This window comes from Prosopis cineraria, unplaced genomic scaffold, assembly GCF_029017545.1.
Source record: "Prosopis cineraria cultivar Desert tree isolate PC_DT_omini unplaced genomic scaffold, ASM2901754v1 PC6, whole genome shotgun sequence".
NCBI lineage: Eukaryota > Viridiplantae > Streptophyta > Magnoliopsida > Fabales > Fabaceae > Prosopis > Prosopis cineraria.
Window position 1 is genome coordinate 10,430,516 of NW_026555337.1, and position 22,260 is coordinate 10,452,775.

At 30.6% G+C, this 22,260-nt stretch overlaps 2 protein-coding genes across 2 annotated transcripts; both read left to right on the plus strand.

Annotated features, from left to right (window-relative positions):
* Positions 1 to 7,855: 7,855 nt before the first annotated feature.
* Positions 7,856 to 16,789, plus strand: LOC129313847 (probable LRR receptor-like serine/threonine-protein kinase At1g53420). The gene is given in 18 exon segments (XM_054957252.1): positions 7,856 to 7,908; positions 8,067 to 8,138; positions 8,246 to 8,317; positions 8,396 to 8,467; positions 8,565 to 8,636; positions 8,816 to 8,986; positions 9,382 to 9,453; positions 9,535 to 9,606; positions 9,740 to 9,811; positions 9,906 to 9,977; positions 11,630 to 11,691; positions 12,646 to 12,778; positions 12,939 to 12,979; positions 14,396 to 14,433; positions 14,435 to 14,770; positions 15,516 to 15,666; positions 15,829 to 15,947; positions 16,044 to 16,789. Coding segments are annotated over 18 exon segments (1,953 nt in total). The 3' UTR covers positions 16,317 to 16,789.
* Positions 16,323 to 17,801, plus strand: LOC129313380 (probable LRR receptor-like serine/threonine-protein kinase At1g53430; the record flags this gene model as incomplete). Its single annotated transcript, XM_054956412.1, has 2 exons — positions 16,323 to 16,601; positions 17,119 to 17,801. Coding segments are annotated over 2 exons (507 nt in total), but the record flags the coding sequence as incomplete, so codon positions are not given.
* Positions 17,802 to 22,260: the final 4,459 nt, after the last annotated feature.

Below are 22,260 nucleotides of genomic sequence, written 5' to 3' on the forward strand. Positions count from 1 at the left end.
TTGACGTTTACCAAATTTTTAAATTTCTTAAAGTATAAATTTTCCAATTTTTATATTATGTTGTGAAATAGTTTATATCTTTGTCTTTATTTACCCTCTCCTCTCATCATATGCCTGTTTTCTGATCATGGTAGACCCACCGGTGGAAGATACAAACACAGCATCTGCTTTGCATCATGCTTGTTGAGGATCAAAAAAAACATTCGTGCTACATAATTCAGTTGCACAATTACTATTGAGTCGAGTGACAAGAATTTTCTATTACGGCTTCAAATTGTAGGAGTGATACAAGGTCAAGAACTACTGAAGTATGTATTGCTTCTAGATTAAATGATATATAAGGACGATATTTGCGACGAATTAATTATGGAAGATCGATAGGTTGTGGGAAACTTTAATATGAATTAGTGGCTTGACGCACGCACACACTACATAAAGACCAAATCTTGCTTTCGCGGTTCCTTTCTTCAATTTAAGTAGGAATACTCCTAAAGTTGGTGTGGAATGAGTGTGCTCAACTTTTTTCTTTTTATTACTTTATTACCTATTATTCATGAGCCAAACCGAGTAGGATCACATTGATAACAAAACTCTTCTAACAAGTATTTAATACAATTACATATATAAGACTTCAACTCAAAATCATTAGTTAAGCTAACACAATTTCTTACCCATTTAACTACATATTCATTGATTGCTCATAACTTCATATCAAGTAATTGTGTAAAAGTTAGAGGCTAATGGCTTTTTTATTTGGAAGTTATGTTAGCTCAAGGCAACAACTTTTAATTTTTAGAATTGAGTTGGGTATCATTACCGATGGAGAGTTGGATCTAGTAAAATAGGATAGTCCTTCAAAACATGGCTTTGATTTTTATTAGAAATGAAAATTAGAATCAGCCTTTGATAGGTTCAAATTAGAATCAGCCTTTGATAGGTTCAAATCAGCCTTTGATTTTTCAAGCCTAACTCTACAAGCCTAAAGTCATTTTATCCTTTTTTTTCAAATGAATAAATATTAAATATTAATTTATAAGCTACACCCTTGATTTCAAAATATTTCTTTAGAGCATTAGTACTTTTATCTTAGACAAATATTTTACTGTTTTATTAGATTTATTTTTGGAGAATGATAAAAAAATCCCTAAAATATATAAATGATAAATAAGTATCACAAAATGCAATAATTATTGTGTGGTTGCTAGGAATTTGTCTAACATTTTGATTTTTGTAAAATGACATATTTACATGCTCAACTATTAAAAAATAGTGAGAAGTTAAGATTGGAAAATGATTATTTTGTTTGACACTAAAGCAGAGTAACAAATGACAAATGCCACTCTGTAGATTTATTTTCAATGAAACACAACTACTAAAAATTAGTGATAAATTAAGATTCAAAAATAACTATTTTGTTTAGGGAAATAACTAAAATGGAGTACCAAAATGTTTTAAAGTTTGGCTATCTTTCTTTTATTTGTTAGAAGAGTTAAAAAAAATCCTTAAAAAATTATAAATAGGTCCCATATAATAGACTTAATTGCCATTAAGCCTCACAAAATTAAGAAATTATAATCAAGTCCATTGAAACTTGAGTATAATTAGTGATTAGAATGCAAAGACAACTGCAACTTTAAAATTTACAAGTAAAAATTTGTAATTCACAAGTCAAAATTTTTGTTTAACGCTTGATATAACATAAAATTTTCATTGAGTTAATTATGTCTATTCAAATTTATAATTGGTCTAATTAGAATGTAAAATTTATAATTCACTATGTAATTATATATTTAAACTCATTAGCTATAAAAGAGTGTAAACTGTAAAGTAAATTTACATAGGGGTAAGATTAAAAACTTATTCTATTTCAAATAAAGTAAATGTAAATTTTTTTTTCATTTACATATGGGTAAAATTAAAAGCTTGTTCTATTTCAAATAAAATTAATAACTAATCACATCTCATTAATTTCAATTACGTATTTAGATAGGCCCTATAACAGGGGTGGAAGGAGTACAAGTGTTTCATTAAATAATGCCCACTTAAAATTTTAACAACTCATTCCCACCCCTCGCCCATGCTTGCCCATGCTCTCTCTTTCGTTATTTTCTTTCTCTTCTCGTTTTCGATATATCCTCTTGCGGCTACAAGTGGATTACCGTTCTTCTTCTCAATGAATCATGAATGTGGTATTCGCATAGTACGAAAATTTGGATCAACTTGCTTGATTAAACCAGTAAATTAATAAATTAGTGTCATAATTAATTTAATAAAATATTTTGTTTATGACTAGTTTAATTATAAGTTGATCATAGTTTTGATCATTAACCTTTAAATTAATGCCTAAACTAATTCAATGATCGATTTGATTTTCAATGCCTTATATATGAAGCTAAAAAAATGGGTTGAACCTGTAGACTAGCTCGTTTAATCTACTAAATTTGATGAGTTGGGTTAAAAAAATTAGCTCATTTTTAATAGGCTAGCCCAACATGCAAAATTATTGAGTTAAAATGAGTTAGCCCGCGGACTAGCATATTTTTTAAAAAATATTTTTTAATTTTTCAATCATAATATATCTTCTCATAAATTTACAAAAATAATAATATTTTTTAAATTTATAATTTATGACTCTCAAACATGTTCTTTACATTTAAAAAATAATGGAAATTTTTCTTACATATTGCAAATAAAATTTTTATTATAGTTTATAAATCGATGATTTATTAATTTTTATAAAAATATCTTGAATATATATTATTTATTAATCTCATAAGATCTATTGATTAAAATCACAAATATGAATTCATTGAGAAAAATAATGCAGGTTTATATTCAAATTTTATTTCTTAGTAAGAAATATATGGGTTTATATTATTTGTTAATTTCATGAGATATATGTTTATTTTATTTATTTTCAAGTTCTCTAATTGCTAATGTTTCTTGAAATGTAGACTAAATATATATATTTATATTATATAAATTTTAAATTATTAAAAAAAATTAGTACATTTTTACGGGCTAGCTTGCTAAAAAATAAGTTGGGTTAGAATTTTTAACCTGTTTTATATTGTGGGCTAGCCCAATCGGCCAACCCAACTCATAAAAATACCAACTCATACAAGCTAGATCGCGGGTTGGCCCATAATCCATTAGCCCAATGCTACTTGTGTATTCTTGTCTTGAATTTTAAAACTTATTTCCCACATTATAAACATAATCATTTCATTTATATAATTATTTTCATCTAAAATGTATTATTACAGGCAATAACCCAGGAAAATAAAAGAAGTAATAATTTAAAAAATATTAAAACATTAAAAGAAGGGAAAATTATATATAAGTTCTGTAGAGTAGACTTATTTGTAAATAAATCTGAAAATTTAAAAATCACATTTAAATTTTTTAAGACTTAAGTGTAATTTAAAATTAGGATGTAAAAATAATAATGTCCCTAATAAAAATACATTACATCATTAACCATTAAATTTGTGAATTTGTAGTTATAAAATATTAAAATGATAGTCATAAATTACTAATAAGATAATTATAAATAATTAATGTTAAGCTTTGTTAATGACATATGATCAGTTTAGCTATTAGATATATGAAGTTTTATAGTTGTAGAATATTAAAATGTTAGTTGTGAATTATTGATAAGGTAGTTGTATACAATTAGTATTAAACTTGTAATGACTGATTAATTTAACTATTAGATATATGAAGTTAGAGATGTAAATTACTGATAAAATAGTTGTAAATTATTTTATTAATATAATACAATTTTAATGGGGATATTATTATCTTTTCACTTTAATTTCAAATCACACCCAAGTTCCAATGACTTAGATGTATTTTTTTGAATTTTATGAGATTTATTTGTAAACAAGTATGCTCCATGGGACTTGTATATAATTTTTTTCTTAAAAGAATTGATTTTATTTATATAATTGATTTCATCAAATTTAAATTCCCTTAATAATATTTTGAATATTTTTTATGATTTTTAATTTTAATATTTTATTTCTTAAAGAGATCAATTTATATATATAGTCCCTCGATCCTATTTGTGGAATACCTTTTAGACATAATTTATAGTTTAAAATATAAGACACTTTGTATTAATTAAATTATTTTTTTTAATTTTATCTTTCTTGATTAGCATGAAAGTATTTAATATAATTATATTATTATTTAAAATTAAAAATAAAAATAAAAGTACATATCATTTTTTATCATATTAAAAAAAATTAACCTTTTTAAAGATGTATGAAATGGTTGAAATTATTTTATGATAAGGACCGGAGGGGGTATATAATAAAATTCATGTTATTTTCGGTCATATATCTAAACTTATTTTAAATTATATCATTCAAGTAGGTTTCAGTTTGTTAAAATATTTTCTTAAAATAATATTTAAACATAAATCACATTATACAAACTTTTACCTTAATTTTAGTTCAAAATCTAAATTTTAATTTTCTTATAAAAGTAAACCATCATCGACTAGCTGAGATAGAGTTCGTTTCGGCTTGGCCCAAGTCAAAGGGATATGAATCATTTGCAATGTCTTTTTTTTATTTTATTTTATTTTATTTGGTAGCGGTCAAGTTATATTATTTGTAAATTTTTATTTCACTCATAATAGATTTATTAGTTTGTTAATACATTGCATTTGATCATGTTATAGGAAAGAAAAAGACTACAATTAATGTTTTAGACTTGATGTCCATTGTCAAAGGATTTGATGCATGAACGAGGCTTTTATCTACCCGTGTTTGACTTGGAGTTAATTGACCTCCTCTTATCAATTTATTTTCTTACCTTCTTCCTATTTTTTCTACTCTTAAATCTCAACTTTAATAATTGAAATTTAATATAATAATATCTTATTAAATTATTCTTACAATATTAAATAATTTTAATAATAATTTAAAAAGAGGAGATGAGTCAACTCCGTTACATTTACCGGACAAAATAGCGTTATGGAAAGTCAAAATACGTTGACCTGAGAATTAGATCCGTTCATGTCACGTCATATAAAGCATTAAATCTCAACATTCAAAAATGGATTTTAGGGTTGAGATGGGAAGTGGAGAAACAGTGGAGAGAAGAGAAATAAAGAGAAGCCAAGTCTCTATACTTGCATGTTTGCATTGCAATTCACAAATTTCAACAACTATAGGTCCTTGTAATTTTAAGATATTTTGATATAAGGTCTCGAAGTTTCTCTCCAAATTCCTTTAGTTTATCCCATAAGTAATGTTAGTCTTTTTATTTTTAAATATATTCAAAAGAACAATGAAGTGGTACTAATAATATTAAATATGCTGACACATGACTAATATCGTTAATCTTTATGTTGATGAGGAATATTATGATTCAATAAATTGAAACATGAAACAAAATGAGGCAGACAATACTGTTAATATGCTAAATCATAATTCTACCTCAACACAAATTGACAAGGTTAGTCATAAATCTATTACAGGCTAAGAATTGAAAGCTAAATCAATCCTATCTTTTTTATGGGAGGGGGTTCTCTTCTCTTTCCGTTTCCTCATTTTTTTCTAATCTTCCTATTCCTACTATTAGCATTAGAACAAAGTATCAATGGTGGATAGATAAAAGTTTGTCCAATTGATAAGAATTTGTTCCATGACCAATAAAATTGTGTGTTCAAATCTCATTATTAATGTGAGGATTTTGTTGATGGATAATTTATAAATACTTTTCTAAACGTTCTTTTAAATCTTGAAACATCCCTTGGTCTTGGTGACCTATTGAGGCTAGACTTACCTAAACTTTTTTTCTAAAAAAAAAATCAATGGTCAATATTTAATCTTTTATAAAACTATTATAATATCAAATACTAAAAATAAATAAATAAATTTGAATTGTTAGAAATTTGATCCGAATATTCAGAATTGTAATAAAAGAGTAAAAAAATTGAATTGTTATAAAATATTTTAATAATAGTTTAAAGCTGTAAAATGTTTAGATTAAAATGTAATTGTTTAAATTTATTTATTTACTTATTTATTATTTTGTAATTTTGTAATTATTTTTTATAAAATATTGAATCTCGGTCATCAATTTTTTTTTGATAATAAGTACAAGGAGTAGCAGACTTCATTCGCTGATAAAAATTTGATCCAATGACATGGTTGGTAAGAGAAGAGGAAAGAATCCTCTACTGAGGAGTTATAAAAACAGCCCACCATTGAGTGGCCAGTAAGCGAGTCCACCTTGTAGTATTTTTTTTAAAAAAAATCAAAATTCTTTTTTTAAACCATCATTCACTAAGTTAGCAAAAAATAAAAATAGTTATCATCATCCAAATTCCAAACCCTCCTCTATATTGCTAAACATTGCAGTAATTTAGGTTCTTTATACAAAAAAAGTTCTAATCATGATTGCATGCTTAATTCAACTGATAAGATAATTATATTAGCTTAATAAAAAATTTTAAGTTCAAGCCCTAAAAATACACAAAACAATTTTCTTTTTGCTAAAATAATATTGGTGCCAGAACTTCTTTATCAAGAGGATCTTATCTTGATTACCAGTTTAAATATATAAAACATTAAAACAAAGTAAAAGAACAATACCAAGATTGACCCCCTTTTTCCTTCATACTGCCTTTTTTGGCCCCCAAACTCCAGAGTGTCTTTTTTATAATAGACAAAATTCAGCATGTCTTTTTTTTGTTAAGAGTCATGACTCTTGAATATTGTTGAGAAATGAAAAGACCTAACTCCTACGAGTACGTGCTTAGGCCTAAAAATTTGGTACCTTGTTTTTTGCCATAAATCCTTGAGTATATGATATGGTTGCTTTCCCCAAGGCTCGTGCTTGATTGAATTTTCCTTTAAGAACCAAATATAAGTTTAAACAGCTAGCTGGCCTTGATCTTAAATTAGAGCCGGAATTTGGACTAAAACCGACAAAATTTAGTATTGGACTTGGAAATTTTTAATTTTTTTTATCAATTCTTTTATATTTAATGTCATTAGAGCTGGCCTAAGTAGGTCTCAAAAAACTTAGGCTGTGTTCAATCGGATTTGAGTTTGGCTTGAACATCTTAAAATTTTATATGATATATTTTAAATATTTATTAATCTCTTATCATTTAGTACATTATGCTAAGAGGTTGTATGTATATTTTAATATATTGTTTTATATTTAAAAAAAAAAAAAAGATTTATATTGCTCTATTTTTGTATTTTTAGTTTATAAAATATCTTAAAAATATATTTTAATCTTGATTTTTAAAAAGTATATTTATATTTTTTATAATAATAAAAAAATTAAATTTAATGTAAAAATTAAAATTGGCTTTAAAAAGAGGACTCTGACTATTTGGATAAATTACTATAGATTCTAAATAAGGGAATTTATTATTTATAAGCCTTGTTCACTTGCAAATGCAAAAGTTTAACATATAAATATAAAAGTTTCACATATAAATGGATTGAATAAATAATCAATTTACTTATTTAAGATTGTAATCCTCCCACCAAAATAAGCCAAAAAGCACCGAATATTAGAGTCAATGTTAGTTATAAAAGCTTTTTTATATGTTCAAATTCTGCTTAAACCTTTTTTTTTTTTCCAAATGTATACAGTTTGGGCTCAGGTCTCAAGAATCAAATGTCAAGAACCTTATTATACTTTAAAAACTCCAACTTACAAATAAAGATTACTGTAATTAATAAAAATTTAATTCATAATTTACAAGATCATAAGTGTTATTTAAATCTGGAGTATTGCTAACCTGTGATCCCATGACTCAACTCACCAAGAATTTTGATGGATCCAATAAAAACCCCACATCCGAAACCTAACCGAAAAAATGGGGGAATTAACCTGTATTGGCCGTGTCTGCACTCCTCTTGTAGAATGCATGTGCATGGGACTCGTTACTCTTGCTATTGCTAATTTTTATATGGTATATCGATTCAATTTTTAAGTGGATTTTGGTCCATTATTTTGCTGGAAGACCGACCATTGAATTGGTGAATAGTTTTTGATTCATTTTCAATCTTTGATGGTAACTAATACAGAACACTGCACGCACAAAATCTCACCGGCAAACTTCCTCCAGAACTTGTCAGATTACCTTACCTTAACCTGATGTAAGTAACTCAAACTCAAAACTATATTGACGCACTGAAAATTTGTTTTCAACCTTTTCTTTTGCCTGAATCTGCACTAACTTTTCATGTCCTTCCCTTCGGTACAGTGACCTGACCCTCAATTACCTTAATGGCCCAATCCCTTCAAGCTGGGCCTCCCTTAAGCATCTCATCTACATGTATTCTCTCCACTTTAGCTATACATTGATATTTTTAATTTCATGAAATGCAAATGTAGTCTTTGTTTCCTGTCTTAGTTCTCTTCCTAGTAACCGTCTAACGGGTCCGATCCCAGTGGAGCTAACGAAGATCACGACTCTGCAAACTTTGTGAGTTTTCGGATACCCACTTCGTTGAAGAATTAGCTCCATTTCAATTTTACGAGTACTTTTAGTTTTTAGTTGAATTTTAACTTGACATTGATAGGATCCTCTCGTACAATCAATTTTCTGGAAATCTTCCTGCTGAGCTTGGCAATCTTCCCCAGCTTGAACGATTGTAAGCCCTTCATTTCGTTTGCCATTCATTTCTGAATTCTGATCCCATTTCTTTTTTATTTTGAATTTACTTCTCGCTGATTTATTGTTTCTCTCCGTAGGGGGTTAAATGATCATCCTTATTGATAGATCTTTTAGTTCATAATCATGCCTTAAATTCTCATTTTCTGGTTGGTTTAGGCTTCTCACCTCCAACAACTTCACAGGAGAAATACCTTCAACTTTTGCAAAGCTTACAAGGTTGAAGGACGTCCATTATTGTCATTCCACTCCGAGTACTTATCAGTTAGCTCCCTGTGGTATTTCCGTTTATAATTCTAACCTTATTTTTCTTTATACGAGAAAGTTTAGGTGAGTTACAAAATTCTAACCAAATTAGTTGCCTGAATTTCGAATGATAGTTTTATTATTATGTTTGACTTATACTATGAACAATACTATAAAGGAGTTGAATAACATGAACTTAAATAGTGGGGCAAACTAATTATAGAGAAAAACCCTGTAATTATTGTTTTGTTTATTTCTCAGAATGAATAGTAATGTTTTGTTGCTTAACCTTAATTAATTCAGTCGACTGGGTGACAATGAATTCTCTGGAAAGATACCCGAATTCATGTAGAATTGGACAAGCCTTGAGATGTTGTGAGAAATGTTTTTCTCCCCCCTGGCGATCAGTATTTATTTTAGTTGTTTTCTATTGTTATATGTTGCTTCATCTGAAGCGATGGTCATTCCCATGTTTACAGAATAGTTAAAGGGACTGGTTTAAGTGGACCGATACCGTCAGGAATTTCGTTTCTTGGAAACTTAATTCACTTGTAAGTTTCATATCTAGCGTCTCAAAACAAATTATTTACTTTTTTACTTTTTTTTTTCACATACTTCAAATTCATATGCAGGAGTATAAGTGACTTGAATGGACTTGATTCAACTTTTCCTCTACTTAACAATTCCAGAAAATTGCGAGGATTGTGAGTTACCTGCTTCGTTCACTATATTCCTTGTTTTTTCTTCAAGTCAATAAAGGACTCTGTTGAAGGGTAATTAAGAATATATATTGATGCCGTAGTTGTTGCAAAATTTTGATGTTCGATTGTTTGACAGGACATTGAGGAGTCGCAGTATCAATAACGCGATACCTGACTATCTCGGGGAAATGACCTATTTATCTAGGCTGTAAGTGCTGATTCACTGCCATTTCATTTTTTAGGCTGCTGTCAATTGGGACATTTCCTTGTTTTATAATTTCTAGATGAAATTTCTGTTTCAGAGACCTGAGCTTTAACAAATTGAATGGAGGGATTCCTGAAACGCTTGGTCACCTATCAAGAATGGATAACATGTAAGAATTTTTGTATGGTTTTTGATATATATATATATATATATATACTGCAAAATGAGGGCAGATATTTACAGGGTGGTGGGAGGTCCTATATATTTTTGAAATGAGGGATACATTAAAGACCTCCCCTATTTGGGCTGCGTTGCCTGAAACCTCTGGAAACTACTTAGCAACAGTAAAATTATGAAATCAACAGTGCCCGTCACTAATCTGCCTGTTTGAATAGTCAGTGCTAATAACATGTATCCTTCACACCTATAAAAATGAAGGGTCAACTTGGAGTGGTATAGCTGCGAGTCCAATTTGGGTCGTTTAAGTGGAGGCAATGTAGTTTAACTTTATTATTCCAAACCATTTTTGTGATTTATTACCACTGAATTGGTACCATTTGTTGATGAGCCGTGAAGCATGAATGTTAACATGGGCACTACATATTAGCATGTTGACATGTCTAGGTTCAAAAATCAGGACACGAGATGCGGGCTCATGCATAAGCACATGTATATAATACAACACTTGGCGTACGTTTTTCTCATTCATTGAGTTCTTGCTAAGAAAAGTAAAATGGTTATTATCAAATATTGTTTGTACCTAGAACCATTATTTCCAAAAATAATACTTACTGATGAAAGCATCACTATTTATTAGCCATGAAAAATGTGGCTTATATTTCAGGCTCTATGTAATGTACAAGATCTACGTTTAATTAAATTTCAATTTTGTATGACTCGTACCATATACAACATGATCTTTTTATTTTTCCAGTCATGTCAATAAGAAGCAAATACATAAGTATTGTTAAATCTATATTCTGTATATATAATAAATATATATATCTGAACTCAAGCTCAAGATTGGCAATTAGGTTATTTTAGGAATAATTTAGATTTAGATATATTGATTTATCTCGGCCACATGCTATATGATTAATATTAATACTAATTTGTTTGATTTAGCTTTCCTCTACATTTATCTTCTCTCTTTTTTTTCATAGCGTTTTTTGTTATTATTTTTCAAACAACATATTAACGATTCTTTTTTATTTTTTATTGTTTTCTTTGATGTAATTCATATTCCTTCAAGTTATTATCTATCATGTGTATCACACCAAAAAAACTCTAGTTTTTACTGAATGAAAAGATGCTAACTATATTTATTCAAATTATTCATGTGCATCATCAAGAACTTTTGTTATCTCTCGACTATGGGGTTTTTAATTCTCTTGCTCTATCTTTTTATCCCTTTATTTGGCATAACTCATACCTGATGTGTTGGAATTGTGTCAAACTTACTTAAGCTAAATAAGGATATATTTAATTTATATTGACAATGCAGACACATTGCAAAACTGTGTCATGGCACTCACCCATATCAATGGACTTAAGAGAATTCCTTTGTAAAGTGTATTATTTAAGTTTCTTGATGGTTAAAGAATTCATTGTCATCAATCGTTTCCAGCATCTGTTGGCTAATCCAAAATAACCTTGCAGTCAAACAAGTTGATAGGACACCAGGAACAATCTGAATTTATAGAATTCTTTCTTGCAAAAGATGAAAAAATGGAGGGATTAATTACGTCGAGCTTACCGTTTTGATGAGTCATCAATAACTAATGGGTTATGAAATGATTTTTTTCTATTGCATTGCCTCAGGTATTTAACTGGAAACCTTCTGCAGGACCTTTGCCTGAGTGGTCGGAGAGAGTTACATACATGTGAGTTTTCCTCCAAATTACAGTCATTTTCTTCTTTAATCAAAAAGCAAGTGGAGAATACTGAATGCATTGTTTGTTTTAAATTTCTTTCTTCTTGTTAAGTGGCAGACGGGCATTTTGCTGTTGAATTGGGAAATGTTAGTTAAAACTGATTGCTATAGCCGACTTTAACCAGTGATATATGGTACGTGATCGCGTACTTTCTTAAAGCTTAGGGTATTTTATTGGCGACAAATGAAATATATTGTATGTGTGCGTATTGTTTGTGCTGCAATAAATGTATTGATCAGCATAGGCAGGTAACAATCCTGAGAAGTAATCTAGAAAAACTATTAAGCTGGTAATTTAATCACAGGCATTAAGTATTTGCTCGAAATATGACCTGATAAGCAATTCATTTATCAAGTGAGGGTGTTGGCGGAGCAAGGTTTAATTTAATTTCCCTTCAATATGGAGGAAACAATTTCCTGAGTTCTCTGAAGTCCTTCATTTAAATGGTTTATAAGCTATCTCTAAATATACTCCAACTTCATAACAAAATCCATTGTGCTCTGCATGCTGTTAATCATTGTTTTTATGGTTTAATGCTTTCTCTGGGAGACACATTATTAAAAAATATATATATATATATTCTACCTTGGTTTTTCTTATCCCATTACCTTTTGATTATGAAATTGTTTTGCTGGCCACTCTACCTTTCTGTTGACAAATGATATTTTCTTCGTTTCAGTTGTTTTTTAGCTGGGGAGTCATTTTCAAAATGTCCGGCACGATGGCTTAATTTTATCGATAAATCTATTAGATTATATTTATGCATTAATTTTTTCTGAGTTAACAATTGTTTCATAAATTCTCTTTGTCAAACTATGTTAGATTCTTGATCATATTTTATACCTCGTACATAGGGATCTTTCCTATAACAGCTTTACCAGCAGAAACCCGGGCGCTGAGAAGTGTCGTCAGCGAAATGTGTTAGAGTTTTTGCATTTGTCGAGATTGCGTACAATTTTAAGAAGCTATCTGGGGCTTATCCATCTTTTACAAGCCACAGGAACTTGTTTGGAGATCCTTTGATGGCCAATACCTCGTAAGTTTTACCTTATATTATAGGTCTTTGTTTGTCTTTCTTTAAAGTATATAGCTTGTTCATTTCCTCAAGGTAAAAGAAAAGAAAAACCTTGTTTCTTTAGAAACTTGTGTTTATGATGTGATTATGCTGACTTGTTCTGCTTCCCACTTTCTTTCAGAGGATCTGTTTCTTGTATGAAAACCACTGTTTGTTCCAAAAGTAAGTTGTCGTGTCATTCATTTCCTCTAGATAATACGTGTAATTTAATTTATGTCTTTTCTTTCTTGTGTTACCAAGGAGATGGAAAGAATTGTTCTCCTATTGATGCATGCTTGAACAGCGAGAGCTTGTCATATGATCCTTAAACATTATTGTGATGCAACTTAAAATTGAGGATGCTGTAATGGGTGTTGGAACCAGTAGATAGATTTAAAGCCTGAGTCATGTCAAGGACACTGTTTTTAAGAGCTATTCCGTCACACTAAGTTGTTCACACGGCAGCTTTCCAAGATTAAACAAACTCATCCTGCAAAATAAGCAGGGCCACAAAACAATAAAAACTGACAGAATATACTCAGCAACACAATACAGAGGAGAAGTTTGAGAATTAAAGAGCTGAGCCCCTGGCTACATTGCATTCTCGGTCTATAGATAGGCACAACCATATAGAGGTCCTTAAAGCAGCAATTAATCACCAGTTTTATAGGGAAACAATCACCCATAAAATCACTTTATGTTGATATTGTGTAAAGTTGAGTGGTTGGGGAGTTATGACAATAAAACACCCATTGAACATTATTAAAATTTGATAAAATCTGAATAAAACTCCTCTTAGGCTATAACTTAACTTTTAAACACAATAAATTTGTGCTTTTCCTGAAAAGCCCAAAATACAAATTAATTTAATAATTTTGCAAAACAAATCTAGTAAAAAAAAATACAGTGCCTCTTCAACTCATACAAATCAAAACAAATCTGGTAAAAAAAAATACAGTGCCTCTTCAACTCACACATAGGAGGTGCGCAAGTCAACTTTTCTTCTGAGCCCATTTATTAGCCCGTTTTTATTCCTTAGCATATATATACGCTAGGAGCTCTTCTCATATGGGCAATGTGGGATTTCTCCTTTTAACACATTTACACAATAATTACAACAATGGGAATGTGATGAGTTAGCCTTTTGAACCATGAGCATGTTTATGTTTTTCTCTTTCCCTTTTTTCTTTTTTTTTTTTGAAGAAAGAAATTATCAATGTATTTGATGAGAAGTTGGTTGTGATATACAAAAGTGAGCCATAAACATCAATAATCAGGGTTTTATAGTAATCTGATCTCACTGCTTTAATTGCTTCATCTGCTGATCCAATTTTTGTATAGAAGTTACAGGTATCTCATAACTTGCATAAAAAACAGAGCACATTAAAACTTAAATATGGAAAACTCGAGATCTTAACAAAAACTGATTTTAGGGCCAGTAGTTTCATAACAAAGGAGAATATTTGATCCATGCTCACTTTTTTTGTGGGTTCTCCTTTTAGCCATAGGAATACATAAAACTTGAATGGACAACAACTTATTATGGTGGTTTCTTTGTGATTCTTTGGGAAGTCTCTGACTCTTTCCTTCTTGAGCCAGCATGGCACTCTGTCAGTATAAATTGTGGTTAGAGATCAGGAAACCATTGGAGATACAATGTATGATGGTGATTTGGATCCTGCTGGACCAGCAAGGTTTGGAGAGAGTAGGAGAAACTGGGCATTCAGCAGTACTGGTGACTCTTATGATCATTGTAACAAGTTTGCCTATATTGCAGAAAACATATATAATCTCTCTATACCCAATGTTAAACTGTATAGGAATGCACGTCTTTCCCCTATGTCTCTGACTTATTATGGATTCTGCCTGGGAAATGGACCGTATACAGTGAGTCTCCATTTTGTGGAGATAATGTTGACTGATGACAAAACTTTCGGCAGCCTTGGAAGGCGCGTATTTGACGTCTACATTCAGGTACTTAATTAGTGGTCAACTGGTTATATCGTTTGTTTACTTTTGTCATCCAGGTGTTTGATATGGAACATAACGCTTCATCCAGTTCATCGGTGTGGTTACATTATTAAAATAGAGTAGACATCTTGAAGGGTCCTAGGATTCAAGGATACACTGGAGCGAATCTAAGACCAATTATATCTGCTAATTGACTGATCTTCGAATAAATTGGTTAAAAAAAAAAAAGGAGCAAATGCGAAATATTAAACTTTAATAGCAATCAGGGCATGTTTTGGCTGTCAATAGAAAATTTTATTTATCTACAAGACTTTCTGAAATTCTTAATATTCTCTGGACAGAGAAACTCTATTCTGAAACTTCTTAACAAGTATAGAATCAATTTCTGCAATATCTTCTATAGAATGTCCAGAATTTATGTCTAAAACAATAACGATCCTAAAGCATTTTGAATTGGATTGAAATATTGTAGGGAAAGCTAATGCTGAAGGATTTCAATATTGTAAATGCAGCCCCGGGGGGGGGGGTTGTTAAGCTAATCGTAAAAAAATTTACTATAAATGTAACAAGCAATTCCTTAAGAGATTCGCTTCTATTGGGCCGGTAAAAGGATGGTTTCTATGCCAGAAAACTTAATTTATGGTCCTCTAGTATCAGCTATATCTGTGACTCCTGGTGCGTTCTTATTCTCTATTACCAGGTATTTCTTTTCCTTTTTCTTTTGGCTAGTATCATCTGATATTTGTAGCTCTTGTATCAAGCAGACTTTAAACCCCCAAGAAGCAAACCTAGTATGGTTGTGGCTGCAATAGTGGCTACGGGAGTGATTATAGTCATCTTGGCATTGGCCATGCTCTGGTGGAGATGTTCTCTGGGAAAGAGAAGCTCATTAGCAGTAGGTAATGACACGGAAACCACTAATGCACTGCAATATTTTCTGTAGATAATGGATGGGATCAACAAATTGAACGCTAATTATTGCCTGTTCTCCCGAAATTATTTATAATGGGAATTTTGTGCATCACAAGATATATCTCATCTTTGTTTACTTATGCTCTCAGAGCTAAAGGGCTTAGATCTGCAAGCTGGTTTGTTTACCTTGCGCCAAATCAAGGCAGCAACAAATAACTTTGATGTATCCAGTAAGATTGGAGAAGGAGGATTTGGTTCAGTTTACAAGGTATCCTGAGCAAAGTAGCATCATAACTTGATTATCTGAAATATTCTGTCAGTTCTTGCTGACTTTTCCTTTTCGTATATAATTTCCAAAATGCAGGGCTTTCTAGCAGATGGCACAATGATAGCAGCCAAGCAGCTTTCTTCAAAGTCAAATCAAGGAAACCGTGAGTTCCTAAATGAGATAGGCATGATCTCTGCTTTGAAACACCCTAGTCTTGTCAAACTCTATGGTGGTTGTGTTGAGGGAGATCAGTTGTTGCTGGTATATGAATACATGGAAAACAATAGCCTCGGTCGTGCCTTGTTTGGCAATTTGTTTGTATTTACTTCCCATATATATGTGTATACGCATGTATATTTGCTTGTGTGACCAAAATTATGCTGTTGTCAAATTTCCAATACATTCTCAAGTGAAGGCCCAGGAGAATGCAGTTTGAAATTGGATTGGCCAACAAGACAAAAGATTTGTATTGCTATTGCCAGAGGTTTGGCTTTTCTCCATGAAGAATCGAGACTGAAAATTGTTCACAGGGACATCAAGGCCACTAATGTGCTGCTTGACAAAAACTTGAATGCAAAAATATCAGACTTTAGATTGGCTAAGCTTTATGAAGGGGAAAATACCCACATAAAGCACACGAATAGCTGGGACCTAGTAAGTTTCTTTTTGTGAACTTGTTATTGGGAAAAAATATCTATCAGAATCCAATTCAGCACTGTCATGTGACATATTTTATTGCTCCCAGTCATGTGATATATCTTGTTGCTGGAATGGTTATATTTCAATTTTACAGTGGATATATGGTTTCTGAGTATGCAATGAATGGTTATTTGACCAACAAAGCTGATGTCTATAATTTTGGAGTCATTACTTTGGAAATTGTTAGTGGAAGGAGTAACACCTTTCACAGGCAAAAGGAAGACTGCTTCAATCTTCTTAATTGGATGTTGTTTGTATCTTTATGATTTCCAGTATTCATGTGAACTTGATTATCATCATAACTACACAGGATTTGTGCCGCTCTTGAAGAACAATAGATTTAACATTTACGTAAACTTTGTCTAAACTGCTACAATGCCCTGAATGAAGGCATCTTACTGACATCAATGGCTTTTGCCATGTAAGTTTCGGCTGTACAAATATGACCAATGCCTTGCGCAAAAATGACCAGGAAAATGTTTTGAAAGAGGATGGCTATCTAGTGGAGCTAGTTAATCCAAGGTTGGGTTCAGAATTTGACAGGAAGGAGGTAATGGTGATGATCAACGTGGCTCTCCTATGCACTAATCCATCTTCATCACTGAGGCCCCCCATGTCTTCAGTGCTAAGCATGCTTGAAGGCAGAACTGTTGTTCCAGAGTTCGTTTCTGATCAAAGTGAGGAAGCGAATATGATGTGAAGTTAGAGGCAATGAGACAGTGTTACCGAGTGATATAAGGCAATCAGACAAATGATGAGACTGACACTCACACCAAGAGTCCCTTAGGGACCCCCACTTCATCTACATCAGGTAGAGATCTGAATTCTTTTCGTCTAGATTCTTCGTAATGGGAGAAGAGAAAGTTCGAGACCCCGGGGGGGGGGGGGGAACTCAATTTATATCATCTGGGATTGCAGCATGGTGGAGGGGTCGTTTTGGTTTGTGCTTGGTCTTGAACTCACCTTGTATCCCCCCTAAAATATAAGCATACAAAATTATCAATGGTAGGATTCAGACTTAAGATGAAAGATGGTTGTGTTCTTAGCATGTTGGTGAAGGGAATGAGATGAAGTTAGAGGCAATGAAACAGTATCACACTGGATAGTTCACCTTACTAGGATATGGACCCGTAATCCTTGTTTTTATCATGGGATGTGTTTCATGAAGTATAACTTTTATGAATTTTTAAAAGAGGTGTTTACAGACCGTATTTTGGATAGGATTATATTTAATAAGAAGATACCTATGAATTATTAAAAAAAAACCTAACTTGAACTATCAATTATACCAAGCAAAAAGCTTTAATTATCAAGGCTTAAAACTGGGCTTTTAAGCTGAAATATGTTTAAGAAACAAAATTTTCACATACAAAGTGCAATTTGTAATGTAATCTGAGTCCACGTGCAAATGCAAATATAACCTATAATTTATAATATCTAATGGCCAGATTGCAATTTGTCTAAAATAAATATGTTATAAAAGCATTTCTAAAATATTCGTGAGGCCATTGTCAGTAATAATATTCTCACACAATGAGGGTTTGAATTAGTTTGAACAAGAGATGGTAATATCTTCAGTTTTTCATGATACTAGGTGCTGGAATCAAAAAAAATAAAAATACACTATAACACAAAGTTCTAAAATGTGATAGTTAAAATTTAAATGCCAATTATGTTTCCAAATCCTCACCAGTATTATCCAAAAACAAAATATTTGAATCTTGAGTTGAAGAAAATTCATGTTAGAATTGCTAATTCAAAAGTATTAGCATCATCATTTTCATCACTTGAAATATTTATCAAATTGTGTCATTTTATATTTTCATCCAAAAAAAAAATGCTTGATATATAATTGACATAATATTAGTAATTGAAAGAAACTAAGTAAATCATTATCATAAAAGATAATAATGATAGTTAATGCTCTAGGTTTGTGGTTACTTTTTTTTTTGACTTCAAGTAGGAATGCTCATCCTAACGGAATAATGTGAGTGCTCATATCAATCGATCCTGATTCAACATATAACCATGGTATTGAAAACCGGACCGGACCGGCCGGGTCAACCCGGAAACCGGTGAACCGGTCCCCTGTCCGGTCTGGGTTTGCACTTAACCCGGTGAGGGAGTGAACCGGTGTAACCCGGTCAACCCGGGTTCAACCCGGTATAACCCGGATAACCCGGTGGGTTGACTGGGTTAACCGGGTTAATATTTTTTCAGACTTTTACCCCAAAACGACGTCGTTTTTGATTTTTTTTTTCATTTTTAATTTTTCACAGCTCTGAGTTCGGAAAAAAATAACAAAAAAAAGTAAAATTAAAGTCAAAAAATAAAAAATTAGAGATAGAGCATGCTAAGTCCAAAAATATAGTATTTTATTATTGTTAGACTTTTGAGTGGTTGGATTTGGTTGAATGTTTTTATAATTAATGTCTTTTTATTTAAATTGTATTATTTTAATCATGACCGGTTTGCCACCGGTTCAACCCCCGGTTCAACCCTGATTGAACCACTAACCCGTGACCCAGTGCCATGACCGGTTTAATGACCGGTCCGGTTTTACGTACCTTGCATATAACACCCCAAACGTTTGTTTTTTGTTAGAAGAAACGCTCATCGGACCGGAATGAGTTTATCAATAGGTGTGCCTCATCCAGCCCAAACTAATCAAGTGTTCGGCCGCAAGTTTTTATGGGCTTAGTAGGATTGGATTCATCAGGTGAAGTGGGCTCTCTAGAGCCCAAGTCATACTATAATATCAATTAATATAAATTAAATCCTAACCAATTTTAACGTGTTAAACTTTATAAATTTATGAGTTTGGCTCTCAATTAAAATTTTATTTTGATAAATTTTGAATTTTTAAAAAATTTTAATAGAAAAATAAATTTGTTTATTCTTTCATATGTTAAAATTTAAAAAATAAGTTGTAAATTCATCATAACAAAGTTACAAAATTAAAAATCAAGCTTGTAAATCCTTGAAGTTTTCACTTTGAAATTAATTGGGACTTAATTTGAATTAATTTTTTCCTTTAAGACTTATTTGTCATTCTCCCTATTAATTTTTGTGAGAAAATTAAAGTGTAAATATAGTCTTTTTAATAAAGAAAAATGATAATAAAATCTCTCTAAATTATATAAATGATAATTTGATCTCTTAAAATGTCATAATACTAATGAAATTCTTAAAGACCTTCTTGTCAATAACTTTTTTAGGGAAAAGCTGAAAAGACCATTTTTTCTTTATGACAAATTATAATTTCTTATTCAATTCTTGTAATTCTTTAAAAAAAAATTGTGATTTTTTAAACAAAAGTTATGAATAGAGTTTATTATTTTAAAAATTTATTTTTTCAATAATAAAAAATAAACTTCACGAATTGTGATTTTTGTTTAACTTTTACAATTGACAAAATAAAAGTTATTATTCCTTAAACAAAAATTGTGATTGGGGTTTATTTTTCAATAATAGAAATTACTCTTAATAAGTTGTGATTTCTTGTTCAATTATTGTAATTAAAAGAATAAAATTTATAATTTTTTAAACAAAAGTTGTGATTAGGTCTAGTTATTTTTAGTAAGGGTAAAATAATTTTTTTAAAAAAAATATTGACAAAGAAATCTCTAAGGACTTCATTAGTATTACGATATTTTGAAGGATTAAATTATTATTTATATAATTTGAACGGATTTTATTATCATTTTTTCTTTTAATAATATCATAAAATATTAATTCTTAAAGAATATTTTAATCTGAAAGCAAATAATTTTAATATCGATTGATATGGTCTAAAACATACTTCATTCAAAAGCAAGGGGAAGTGAAAGAGACCAATGTGACCAACTTATGTCGGGCATCCCTGATAGGGATTAGCTACCTCTCCATCTGTTTCTCTCTTTTGAGCATTAACTTCTTTGTTGAAATATTTTTTTAGAACAATTTAAAAATAATTTATTCAAAAATAGATATAAATGTGACATATAAGTATAATTTTTGTACCAACAAAAATAATTAAGTGATATAATTGATAAGAATTTGGTTTGCAAATTTACAAGACTTCACAAGATTGTAAGATCAAATCATGATACTAATATAAGAATTTTATTAATAAGGAAAATTTGAGTACTTATAGAGACATGTCCCACTCCTAAGCTTGATGAACCATCAAAACTTAATCCATGTAAAATTTTGTTGATAAAAAAGAATTATAGTTTGTGTTACTTAATTTTAAAATATATAAATGTACAATATATATATATATATATATATATAAAATATGAGTGAAGATAGTGATCAAACAAGGTTAGTGTGGAGGGGGAAGAGCGTGAAAACGACAGTTGGAGAGACGTCGTCGTGAGGGATCACGCAACCTAAAAGTAGGGGTGATCCACTGAAGTTCAATCACAACGAAATTCGGTAATCTTCGTAACCAAACGTGCCCCACCCCCATTCACTTCTTCGCCAACAGCCAAACACTCGCTCAGCTCCGGTCTATGCTGTTCCCCACTACCGTGCACCTCTGCGTACCCAATCATTGCCTTCCCTTTCCCAATTCCCAGTCCCACCTCATTCATAAGGAAGGTAGTTAGATCTTCACCCCAAAAAAATTAAAAAAAAAAGTTAGATATTATGTGTGAAACTCGTTAAATGTTTTTATAACACATCAAATAAAATAATTCAAAGAACAAAATAACCTAATTATGGTTGCAGTGTGTGTGTGAATTCAAATACAAAGTGTCTGTCTATTGATAAAATTAGATAATATTATTTTGTCCATTAACTAAAATGAAAGGTTGAAATTTTTGCCATTTTTAGAAGGCAACAAACACTCCAAATCCATTTAGGCTCCTTTCATTAGATTAAGGATGAAAAGAATATAATGGCGATGGCCGAAAAAAGGATAATAATAACATAATTGAAAAATGTCAAACATTTACTTTTAATACTTTAGGGGAGATAATCTTTAATGTTAGTGAGGTATATTCGTTGTACTCATTCAAAAATATGATTAAAAAAAACATAACTTCATCCCATTTTTGTTTATTTTTTATTTGTCTCTTTTTGTAGCCTAATTTAACCCTCTAGTTTCAAAAACAAAAAATTCACCATTATCAATAATATTATAAATATAATTTATAGTAAAATGTATTATCTAGGAAATCATGAATTACCAATGTTATATTTATCCAATAACATTGGTGATTATTAGTTGTTGAATGACTTGGACATATCTAATAATTAAAATTGTCAATTATTCAAAGAGTCGGCCTCCCTTGACTTCTATTTCATGTGATTATATAAATCCCAATGATACCAAATGTTTTCTTTGTTGTCAAGATTCCATTTATATTATATAAAGTTAATGAGCATTTTAAACTTTAAATTATTACTCGAATAGTATCATAAATTTTAAACTTTTAAAATGAGCATCCTAAATTTAAAATTATTATTCAAATAGCAAATTACCCCTCCATTAATTTACACATAACCGCTATTACTTCTGACTTTTGTAGGATTTAATTAAAGGCTGATGTGACACTAATTCTCTCTTAACTAGTGACATGTCAAATGGACTATATAACAGTTAATATTGTACAAATAAATGATGGAG